This window comes from Mytilus edulis, chromosome 1 (genome assembly GCF_963676685.1).
Source record: "Mytilus edulis chromosome 1, xbMytEdul2.2, whole genome shotgun sequence".
In the NCBI taxonomy this organism is placed as follows: Eukaryota; Metazoa; Mollusca; class Bivalvia; order Mytilida; family Mytilidae; genus Mytilus; species Mytilus edulis.
Genome location: NC_092344.1, coordinates 120,926,415 through 120,939,010, shown reverse-complemented (window position 1 = coordinate 120,939,010; position 12,596 = coordinate 120,926,415). Strand labels below are relative to the sequence as shown.

The following is a 12,596-nucleotide window of genomic DNA, read 5'->3' as shown; positions in this document are numbered from 1 at the left end:
CCAAAGCTGGTATACAGCTATACACTTATACACATTATACATTATAAAGTTATACACAATTTTTGTATGATGAAGATATCAGAACAGTGCTTCGGGTTCACACAAAATATACAGTGTTCTTTTCGTTATTATACAAACCCTGGATTATTTTTTTAATTAATGACGGATGCGACTACAAAAGATGTTGTAATTGAACAGTATAATTATCTCAAAATCTATAATATTACAGCAATCTGGTTGGTTAATATTCCCTTGTGACGTAAACACAAAAATGAAATCACGATATTTTATCAAAAATAGATTTAACAAACTTAAAAACCTTTAATAAAATGTTGGGCAATGAACCATGAAAACGGTAATCTTTATCGTTTTAAAAGTTTTAATGATGAATAAGACTACACAAACAACAATCTTCATGAAATAGTACCATCATAGTTGGTTGTTTGGCGAGCCGAGATGCTGTTTACCATGATGATCGGACTTTTAACACTTTCAGCATCTGTAGCACCAGACTGTATTGTACAGCGACCAATATCTGAGCGAAGGTGTGTCCATGGATTTATAACTTGTGAACACGGTTATTGTGACAGGATCACAGACCCGTGTACATGTGATAGTGATATTTGGTCCGGCGTTAAATGTGAAAAGTTATATTGTCCTCCAGAATGTAATGGACTGTGCGAATGTTATGACAATAACGTTGTATGTTTGCAAGCGGAAACGAGCCAAGTATCTGGCAGTACAGTACCTAACAATCAAGTAGTCACCACTCAAATACTCGACCCCCCGAGAAACGATGTTATTCAACAGGAACATGTATGCTCAGATAATTATACACTACGTCCACGTTTAGAAAGATATTGCAAAGGAGTATTCTGCAAGTATGGGAAGTGTGCTGTTACTGAGCGGGGGAACCATAGATGTCAATGTGACCTTGGGGGAGCTGGAGATTTATGTGAAAAACGGTGCTGTAAATTATGTGGTGATTCCGGTTGTAAGATTATTAATGGAACAGAATACTGTGATTACGAAAATCCTCCTGGAAAAGATCTTATATTGGGTGAGTATAAAAAGCACCAAAATACTGAACTCAGAGGAAAATTCAAAACAGATAGTCCCAAATCAAATTGCAAAATCAAAAGCACTAAAACATCAAACGAATGGATAATAAATGTCATATTCGTGACTTGCTGCAGGCATTTTCTTGTGTAGGAAATGGTGGATAAAACATCTCACTTGTATGACAGCAGCTTCAAATTCCATTGTGTGACCAAAACAACAGATATAATAGGTAAAATTGTCAAAAAAGGGGTACAGCAGTCAGCATTGTGTTATAATCTTAATCGCCATAAAAACAAGCAAATATGTAACAAAGGAGTACAAAAAGACAAATAGACAAAGCACATAATCAAAAATGAAAGACAAGAATACAAAAATTATCATCGAACAATAACACAATGACGGGATACCGGATGTAAACTACAGAGCCACGTCATGTTTATCAAAGAAACACAAAACAGCATATGCATATAGAGGAAGAACATTAGCAAAAATTAAAGACAAGAATACAAAAATTATCAAAGAACAAAACTCAATGACGGTGTGTATAAGTACAGAGTCCGCTTAACTGGCGGACTTTCAATAATGGAAATGTTTAGACAACTGAGGAAAGATGCACACGACACCAGTCAAACATTGCTTCTAAAAATAACCTGATGATCGGAAACCTGTGCATATTAATACAACACGTGATACATTTCATGCTTTTCTGAATTTACCTTCATCAGAAACCGAAGGAAACTTCAGTTATTCTACAATATTTATAATGGACAAGCTCCTAATAATTTACAAACACTAATACCATATCCTATATCAACTTTTTCTGATTGTAAAATGAATCCTCTTAAATGATATTTTTTTATAGAAAATGAAATCCGAGAAATCAGTTCCGAAATGATATAAAAGATGAAAACAAAATAAAACATAAGTAACTATATTGCGAAAAAGAAAATTCGGCGCAGTGGCGGATCTAGAAATTTTCATAAGAGGGGGCCCACTGGCTGACTAAGAAAGGGCCCGATTTCGACACGCTTCAATGATTCCCTATATAAGCAACCAAATTTGTTTCTCAAAAAAGGGGGGCGGGCCTTCTGCCCCCCCCCCCCCCTAAATCCGCCTCTGCGGCGTATATAATTTGTAACAATAAAACAGATGTTGTTTAAAGATGAGTAACCTAGCTTGCCCTATTTACATTTAGACCCAGTAGAGGAGATATGGTACTGGTACCTGATCGTAGCTCTGGTGGTGGTAACATCGTCAACAATTTTCATGTTGTACATACTGTGGTGGAAGAGATATATACCTGTGTTAAAACTTGTTCATTACTTCAAATCTTATGAAGATGATGGTGAGATTTGCTTTACGTAGTAATAGCTGCATACATCAAATCACACGAGTACAGAAATAATTCAAAACCGGGATACAAAATGAGAAAGGCGTACATTTATCACATTTATCACAAAGACAGCAAAGAACACCGACTCATAAAATCCTAGAAGTTGATTAAAAAAAAGGTTAACATATCTCTCGCAGAAGTCAGTTCCCGTCGTATTGATCAGTGGTCAGTATCACAGGCACTTTCAGATAAAAAAAAATCCTATATACCTTTATTATAGGATTTTTTTTTTCTGAGAGAAGTGCCTGTGGTCAGTATTGGTCAATCTGTAGCCATCTTGGTTGTTAATTTTTGTTGAAAGGGTTCAACAAATGAATGGCTCAGCATTTATATATAATATAGGTTTTTGTGATACTATCCCTTTATAAAGCGGTCAAGCGCCAGCGGGGTACTGACACATGCGTCTAATGGTTCGATAAATAGCATAACAATTATATTGGGTGTGTCGTAAAAGTGCATTGCAATAACAAGTTTATATCTATATATTATATGAAATAATATATCTGTCATTCATGAAAAAACATAAAAACTCAAACTTTAAATCGAAAACTTTCGCTCACAGTTCATATTATAAATTTGAAATTATATCGAGAGAAAAAACTTATCTTAACTCTAATTTTAGTCAGAACAATAAAATATATACAAACTGACTGCATGTGCACTAAGGGCAGTAACTGTGAAAAGCAGACACTGTGTCCAATTTTAGACTATCGAAACATGCTAGTACGTTATCTTATACAAAGAAGGACAATCTTATCTAGCATTAATTGAAACATATTTTAAGGTGTATTTGAGGACCATTACTGACAGAAATTATTTGTTATTTGATTCACTCATTGGAACTTGGTATTTAAAAGCAGGTCACTCGGTCTTGCCTAAAAATCAGTGTTACCACTCTTGGAGTGATTCGGTATTTATGCATCAAGCATATTAGTAAACATTAAAGACAAGAATAGACAAATTTACAATACACAATAGCACAATAACGGGGTGCGTAAGTACATAGCCACGTCATATGCATCAAAGAAACACCAAAAGGCATATAGACAAAACACATTAGCAAAAATGAAAGACAAGAATATCATAGAACAATAAAACAATGACGGGATGTACAAGTACCGTCACGTCAAATGGGTATCAATAATCAAAGAGCTGAAAGCTCTGAAGAAAAATGACGCCACTGTCTCTAATATTGGGATAGTTTTTATGCAAGTCTTGATTTTCACATACCGTAATTAGTTTAACAATGCAACATGTCTCGTAAGCATATAATTGATATTCGTATATATGTGTGTGTGTGAAGTGAAGGTGACAACTGGCTGTTTTTTTAAGACAAATGAATAGGTCAAGACTACCTGAATTGTACAAATAAATACCGTAGAAAGGCTTGTATATTTCTCACTGGTACATAGTCTGAATCCGGGTCCGTTCGCGCCCACTCATGTTCTCCCCCTTTCACTTTCACACCCTAAATGTTCGCACCCAATCTTAATAGACCACTTTCGAGTTCATCCGTCACCGGCAAAAACTCGTCAATTATACACGCCTTTATGACGTCATTTACCAGATAGAGGGGCTCGCCTGTATCCCTGCACTATTTACGTTCATCAAGCGTCTTAGTGATCGTCTTTGTGCAGGATAAACTAGAAAAAATGGTTGCTCTGTAGGTACTTACTGACATTTCCCTAATGACAGCAGTGTTGATTGTCAATTTTGAGAATTCAATTTGCCGAATAATTCGTACAATATAGAATTATAGTTTTCCAACCACTCGCTCAACATTGGAAGGAAGTGACGACGCCCCTAAACGCACAAATGACGATGATAAAGTCGCGTATAATTGACGAGTTTTTTCCGGTGACGGATGAACTCGAAAGTGGTCTATTGGTTTTGTGTTAAATAACTCTGTAAGCAAGTGTTTTCTTATAAGTATAATTGTTGTCATTGTCTCAAAATAAAGTGAGACAGCATTTTTATTTGTGTTGAATAAATCTTAATCATGTTTTGGATAGCGTATTAATTTGTTAAAAATAATAATAATCCTTTCTAATTAAAGTGGTATTTTGTCAACGTTTTATTTTGTGTTGAATAACTCTTAATCATGTTTTGGTTAGTGTATTGCTATAACTTTGTTTCATTGACTTCTTTCAAAATGAAGTGAGATTCTGACTATGTTTTTTTCTGTGTGTTGAATAGATTTTATCATGTTTTGGTTATAATAGTGGATTGCTATATTTTGGTTCCTATATTTTATTGTTTCGTTGTTTCAGATCAAAGGGACCAAGCTGTTAAAAACAATTATCTTTTGTGTTTTTCCTTTAAAATCTTCAATGTTTTACTCATACCAAGCTATAAATACATTCAGTATTTACACTAAAGCAATTTAAAACAACAATCATGATTTTCCAATTATTCAACTTGAATTTGAATTAAAATTGAGCGCGAATGAGTAGAGTGCGAACGGACCTTGGGTGCAAACGTGCGAGGTGCGAACCTGCAAGGTGCGAAAGTGTATTGGGCGCGAACAGACCTGATACCACAAAATATTAAGTAAATAATCTTTTTGTTACTGTTATCAAAGGTCTAATGAAACTCAGGTAATTTCAAACATTTGTCAAAGAATTCTAGTCAAACCAGCACCTGGTTAAATTGGCACCTGGACAAATCAGCACCTGGTTAAATCGACACCTGATATAGTCAATTCGTCACCCATGTTAAATATATATTTTAACAGTATTTTAAGCAAAAAGAGTAAAAATAAGTAAGGGGTTGCCAGAATTTTTTTCAGTATTTAAGCAAAAAGAGTTAAATACTAACTTTCACATTTTTGGGTGTTCATTGTACATTTTGTATATATTTATTTTTCTCAACTAAATGACATTTTTGGTGTATTTTTAATGATATATATATGAGTAGTCAAAATAATTATTACGTCTGGCAAGGCTTTTTTAATTTTATTCTGGGACACCTTTCTATGACCGCAAGGCTATGTTAATTTTTTTCTGGGACGCCTTCGGCTTCCTAAGAAAGCTTTCCTACGAACTTCATAGGAAGACGTCACAGAAAAAAAATAAAATAGCCTTGCCAGACGTCATAATTATTTGGACTAATACATGAGATATTGGATATTTTTATGCATTATTTAAACCAGTTGAGCATTTTACAGGATTGTTTGTTTAATGCTTTTTAAACTTTACTGAAAAAAAAACCACCTTAAATTTGCTTATTATTTGGCATGAATGTTTGATTTATTGAAAGGGACTCATAGTTTTCCATTTTTTTTAAATAATTGTCTAATTGTTAAAACAACAGCTTGGGTAAGGGCTTCGTTGTTTACCTTTATACACAACAACATAATTTCACTTTGGTTTCGTTGTTTACCTAAATACACAACAACATATTCACTATGTACTTGGTAACAGTTATTAATTAATTGAATAGAAAATATTATAACAAATATTATTGGATGCCGAATTGACGTCAAATAGGTGCCGATTTGACTAGATGCCAATTTAACCAGGTGCCGATTTGACTAGATGCCAATTTAACCAGGTGCCGACTTGACTTGTACGTTTCAATTCCTCTGCGATCGTTTGCGGTATTTTCTTGAGAAAAACCTATTTTCCATCATCAAAGAGAAGAAGAAACTGCTTGAAAATGATTCTGGAACGCTTCATGATTGTTAAAATAAGTTAAATTCACTCAAAAAACAATTTTAAAACTTGCGATGTTTAAACAGGAAGTTTCAAAAGCACGTGTAAAAAAAGAAATTAACCGGTGAGAGTGGAAATCCGTACATAACAGATATCACTATAGTACGACTTTGAAAGCAAAACAGTTCCATCCTTTTGTAAAACAGTCTTTAATATACCTATCACATTAATGTTTGAAGGGTCTTAAGCTTATTCAAACCATAAAAGTCGGTATGAAACACCAAAACGGAATGAACAATAACCGATTACGTTTTGTAGTTTACAAATTCTAAACTGGTTCCCGTCAAACTACAACACTTTGTCCGAGTGTAGTGAATACAAGCAGAAACCAGTTAGTTTGTAAACTGGTTCCTGGCTGATTACTACACAATGACCTCTCATGCATAATTAATGATAACACAAGCAGATTCCAGTTTGTATAGAAAATAGTAAATACGAAACCAAGCGCCGTAGGCAGAGAAATGTAATGAAGTTCAGGTCGCCAGTTATGCGTCATTTTCCAAAAACAGACTAAACAGTAAAAGTAATAGTCATAAAGATAAATAAAAGAATAGTATAACACGATATTAAGATGTTAAACAACGTTAGTACCCAATGTCTATACTCCAAGACCATCGTGTATTATTTGTGAAGTTGATACGGAATATTTATCTACAAGGTCTTGGTACCTTCCGATTAACTTTTTAAGAAAAATGACATGACGTTCTTTGTCATACCCCTGTTTCATCAACCTGCTCATACATTGGTGACGTTTTACAAAGTATGAGTAGGAGCTTCAAGCTCTTAAATACCGAATAAATTGGGAATTGTATATACCATATACAGGTGAAGTTGGTATATATTGCTACTTAGGTGGAGGGAATTGATAATTTCAAAATTTAAATGTTTGGCGCTAGTGTAAACTATATTTTTCCAAATCCATTTTTTGATTACATTTGCGCGCATTTATTTTACTTGTAAACTTAGGTAAAAATAAAAGAACCGTAAATAAAAATAATATAAAAGTATAAATATTACTAAAAATTTGTTAATTTTCCTAATAAATGTTTATAAATTCAAATTATATTTTGTTCATATTGAATTCTAAAACACAATATAAAGTGATGAGGATAAATCCCATTCCAGCTTAAAGCATATTTGTTTCATTGGGCATCACTATCATCAGCAAAATCCACTATTCTTGTGCATAATAAAACGAACTTATCCTGCTCGAAATCCAACTTCCACCCCGCGTTAGTGAACAACGGACTTGGACTAAGTCTAACGGAAGGAAAACTTGTATTAATTGAATGAATAATAGATAAATAAGAATTATTACCTGAGTTTACCTGAGTTTACCTGTCAAATAAATGCGCGCAAACGAAATGATTTTTGCGCGCAATTGTAATGGTAATGTGCGCAAACGTAATGCACTGGTAGTTGGCGTTTTGTTACATTAAAGATGATTAACATTTATGTTTCCATTTTTCATAATGTCAAGGCTCGCAGTCTGTAGAATACTCTCAATGTTTTTCAATATATTTTCATTTATTATATTGAGAACTATAAGTTCATATTGGATGATTTTAAACAACTGATTATCAGCAATAACTAGTCCATCAATAAATCTAATTTTTTATTCCCAGGCGAATTCAGCCATTAGTGCTTATTTGGGGAAACTAATTTCAAGAGCATTTTAGTGTCTGTGATAACTTTTCCCGCTTTATATTGAAACCCCGTTTTTATAGATTCTGTTACTGTGGTGACCGCTGTTGTCTTCGAAGTATATGTCTAAAATGAGGAGGAGGAATTACATCTCTGTGTTTTTTAAGCTCTAATTCAGTAGATATATAAACATATATGGGATCCAGTCAGGTTGGATTGTTAATGGAAATATTATCATTGATATACCTGTATGTGAAATTAAACAATCTAATGTTGTCAACCGTGCCCGTAAATTTAGAAATGATCCTGGTAAACTGATCGCTCCTTAAAATAAACTTATTCTAAAAAGTTACAAATTCAACACTGTAATAAGATCATTGAATATTGTTTTTATTGGTATAAATATTGATTTTATTATCAGTAAATTAAAATCAAACTAAATATTACTAGTATGTTTTAAACATATACACATTCATGGATCTACAATCTGTCGATACTTGTATCTTGGCAATTCACAAGGTCATGTTTTTCTCTGACTGTTTATGACGTCTTTACACAAAATACATTGAATGTTGGATGTGTACGGATTGATGATTTATTCCTAGATGCATGATTTTTTATTAGCTTTAAGTGGCTTTGAACTAGCTGTCAGTTGAGTGCGAGTACTCTCAGATCTGTTACTTGTGTCTTTATGTTGTTGGGATGTACAAGTACCCGGCCACGTCCACTTGTATTTTTGTCCATCTGATGAGTTAAGCCTTTTTCAACTGATTTTTATAGTTCGTTCTTATGTTTTACTGTTATACCACTATCCCAGTTTAACCCCGCCACATAATGTATGTATGTGCCTGTCCCAAGTCAGGAGCCTGTAATTCAGTGGTTGTCGTTTGTTTATGTGTTACATATTTGTTTTTCGTTCATTTTTTTTTTATATAAATGAGGCCATTAGTTTTCTCGTTTGAATTGTTTTACATTGTTATTTCGGGGCCTTTTATAGCTGACTATGCGGTATTGGCTTTGCTAATTGTTGAAGGCCGTACGGTAACCTATAGTTTATAATTTCTTTGTCTTTTTGGTCTCTTGTGGAGAGTTGTCTCATTGGCAATCATACCACATCTTCTTTTTTATAGCATACTTTATCTTCTAGCTTATTGTTCAAAACGCACTCCAACAAATTTATTTGAAATTATTTCCATGTTTTGTTTTGTTTACAGATGAAAGGGAATGGGATGCATTTATTTCTTACAAAAGCGAAGGAAATGATGAACAATTTGTGCTGAAATATTTATATCCAAAATTAGAACTAGAACTAGGTTTTAAATTGTGTCTTCACTTTAGAGACTTCATTCCTGGCAATGGTGAGTAAACCAAATGTCAAGAAAATTGAGAAGGGATATGAGAAATATGTCAAAGAGACAACAACCCGACCAAAGAATAGTAAACTTGTCTATTTATATTCCTGAAATTAGATAAATATTATCACGTAAGGATTTGATGTCACAAATACATTGACAACTAACTTTACCATTGAAACCTTATTGACGCCTCCTCTCCCCAAATACCTAGAGAATACGGCCAGCTTTCAAAACTATTCATAATTCAATGTTTAAAATGAAAATGTTACCATATATATATCATATATATCACACGTAGGAAAAAAAGTAAATCACGAAAATACTGAACTCCGAGGAAAATTCAAAACGGGAAGTCCCTAATCAAATAGCAAATTAAAATGATAAAACACATCAAACGAATGGACTGTCATATTACTGACTTGGTACAGGCATTTTCAAATGTAGAAAATGGTGGATTGAACCTGGTTTTATAGCGCTTAACCTCTCACTTGTATGACAGTCGTATCAAATTCCATTTTTTTTACAACGATGCGAAAATACAATGTCAAATAATAATCAACATACAACGTACTTAAATTAGGCCGTTAGTTTTCTCGTTTGAATTGTTTTACATTGTCATTTCGGGGCCCTTTATAGCTGACTATGCGGTATGGTCTTTGCTCATTGTTGAGGGCCGTACGGTGACCTATAGTTGTTAATTTCTGTGTCATTTAGACTCTTGTTGAGGGTTGTCTAATTGGCAATCATACCACATCTTCTTTTTTTTTAATATATATACAACTAAAAACTGAAAATGAAATATACGAAGAGGCTATAAACTTTACTTAATATATAAATAAGGAGATGTAGTATGATTGACCATGAGACAGCTCTACACCAGAGACCAAATGCCGTGGTGAATATACTGAACTATTGATCACCGGACGATCTTCAGCAATGACTAAACTGCAATAAGGGGCCCATAACAAAATGTGAAACATTTAATCTGATGACAAATCCAACAGCCTGGTTTATGACAAAACAAGAAAAGAAAATCTCTTTCTGTTATTTTTTGAATCACTTTAAAGAAAACACACTTTTATAACAGCACGAGCTATTCATTCGAGCGGTGACCTTTTTAACTTAAATTGTGTGACATGATTCTTAATTCTAAGCGAACCTAAAAGTACAAAGAGTCCCGAAATGAAGAATTCATTTGTATGCCTTAGTTTTATTCTATACTATTCATATTTGAGTACTTTTTGTTAATACTTTATACTTTTGTTGTAGCAATAGCCAATAACATACTACAGTCTGTTACTAAAAGCAGACGAGTTATTTTGTTGTTAACGCCCAGATTTATAGAGAGCGAATGGACCAGGTTTGAATATCAAAAAGCTCAATATGAGATGATTCACGGAAGACAAACGATCATTCCTATAATACTGGAAGACATTTCATCCTTCAAAAAGACAATGGATATCAATTTACAACAAATCCTAAAATCAGTTACCTATTTAGAATGGCCAGGGGGAGATAACCCGTCGAAAGAAAAGAAGTTCTGGACAAGGTTAATGTTAGCGTTGCCAAAAAGAAAAGAAGTTGAAGAACGCCTTCAAACTTCTTCTAACCCTGCTAGTCAATATAGTGTTCAACATGATCTACCGGAATCAATTATTTATACAAAGGAAGAAAAAAACTTAAATCAAAACAACAAAACGATACAACCAGTGGTTACACTTAAAAAAGAAGAAAAGATTCTTAGTGATATAATTGCTGGGGAAACTCATAAAACCAAAAATGGTAAAATTTTACTGGACTCCTACTATTCAATTCACTTATAATTAATTGATTAGGACCTTGTCAATCTTTATAAAATTATAGTATAGAGGAGGGCTTTGATTTTGATATGTTTTAGCAATCGGATAATTGGAATTAATGTTCTTATTTTTTATTTGTAAAATGCTATTGATTTTGTAACAAAAAATGAATCCTTGTCGCGAATATGAACTTTTCACTGCCTATAAGGATATTATAAGGTGTTATGTGCTCTACTTATTTAGGATGGTACTGTAGCGATTTCTTAAGTAGTTAATGCAGACACTACAGACAGTTTATTCGTATATAGGTACAAGAAGATGTGGTATGAGTACTAGTGAGACAACTCTTCATCAATATTAAAATTAGTAAAAGTAAACCATTATAGGTCACAGACTTATGGTATGCAACACGAAGCCTTGGCTCACACCGAACAGCAAGCTATAAAGGGCCCCACACATGACTAGTGTAAAACCATTCAAACGGGTAAACCTACGGTCTAATCTATATGAAAAGCGAGAAACATTTAGAACCACATCAACAAATGACAACCTGCATACATGCACTATTCCATAATTTCGTTTGAGTTATCTCCGTTTGTTCGAAAAACCTCTTGAATGATTAAATGTCCCTTACACATAGATGTCAAGCGATTCGCGCGTTACCTTTACATTTGTCTATAATCGATTTTAGTCAACAGAATCCCATTTTTCATCAAGAATATAATGTACTAAGAATTGGGCTTGGATTTAATTTAAAAAAATTCTCTTGTGAAAATGTTTTAAATTGTCCCGCGTTTTTTAAAACTATTATATCGAAATACAAAAACAAACAAAGATATTTCGTCAACACCAAGCTCTTCCTGAAATATTGAAAATAAAGATTTAAAAAACACTCTCGAGCATTATAATAGGTGTGTTCTTCTTTTACATCTATACTTCAAAATTGAGCGATCTCGATTGTTTGGTCGCAATCACGTTCTACTACAATTTGGATAAGTAAGACCCCTTCATTTCCTATTCGAAAAAAAAGATAAAAAAAAAAACTGTTGAGAAGACAAATTGCGACAAAAAATATAAGTATATTTTATTAATTGGCTTCGTCAGCTCGAATATGAACTTGATCTAGCGACGTCGCTAAATATTCTTGTTAAAGAACTTCGTATCAAAACTTGTGACAAATTGCCACGTATTAAAATTGAAAATGCCTTTATTTCACATCTATTTATCTTAAATTAACGTTTTAATTTTTCTATTTCTTTAGTGATCTGTTTAATTAATTGCTGTTTTTAAATTTAAAAATAAGCAATTGCATTATTTCCTTGTTTGCTCGGTACAGTTTGAGGTTTACATATAAATTAGGAGATATGGGTAAACTCCACATATATGTTCCTAACAAGTCATGTGATTTATCTACATGTAACCTTGTGATGTGGTTTGAACAAAATACTTGTATTACCTGATTCAAACTCGTATTAATTGCTATATGCTTGTGTCATTATTTACTAAGTGAACATCTTGCATTCTCTACATTCAAAAAATGAACTATATGACTTGTTTTAATATTGCCCGATTTTCGATGACGAACCCTGACTGGCTCGTGTGGGTTTCATGGAATTCCTTCAAGTTCAGG

The 12,596-nt window shown here is 33.3% G+C and overlaps 1 protein-coding gene across 2 annotated transcripts; it reads left to right on the top strand.

Annotated features, from left to right (window-relative positions):
- The first annotated feature begins 323 nt into the window (after positions 1–323).
- Positions 324–11,150, top strand: LOC139504099 (uncharacterized). Of its 2 annotated transcripts, XM_071294161.1 has the most exons (4): positions 331–1,060; positions 2,258–2,407; positions 9,027–9,170; positions 10,437–11,150. In XM_071294161.1, the coding sequence occupies exons 1-4, from the start codon at positions 457–459 to the stop codon at positions 10,988–10,990; spliced, it is 1,452 nt and encodes a 483-aa protein (XP_071150262.1). In that variant the 5' UTR covers positions 331–456; the 3' UTR covers positions 10,991–11,150. The 2 variants fall into 2 exon arrangements, with proteins under 2 accessions (XP_071150267.1, XP_071150262.1); XM_071294166.1 differs by lacking the exon at positions 2,258–2,407 and having other exon boundaries at positions 324–1,060.
- The last annotated feature ends 1,446 nt before the right edge of the window (positions 11,151–12,596 follow it).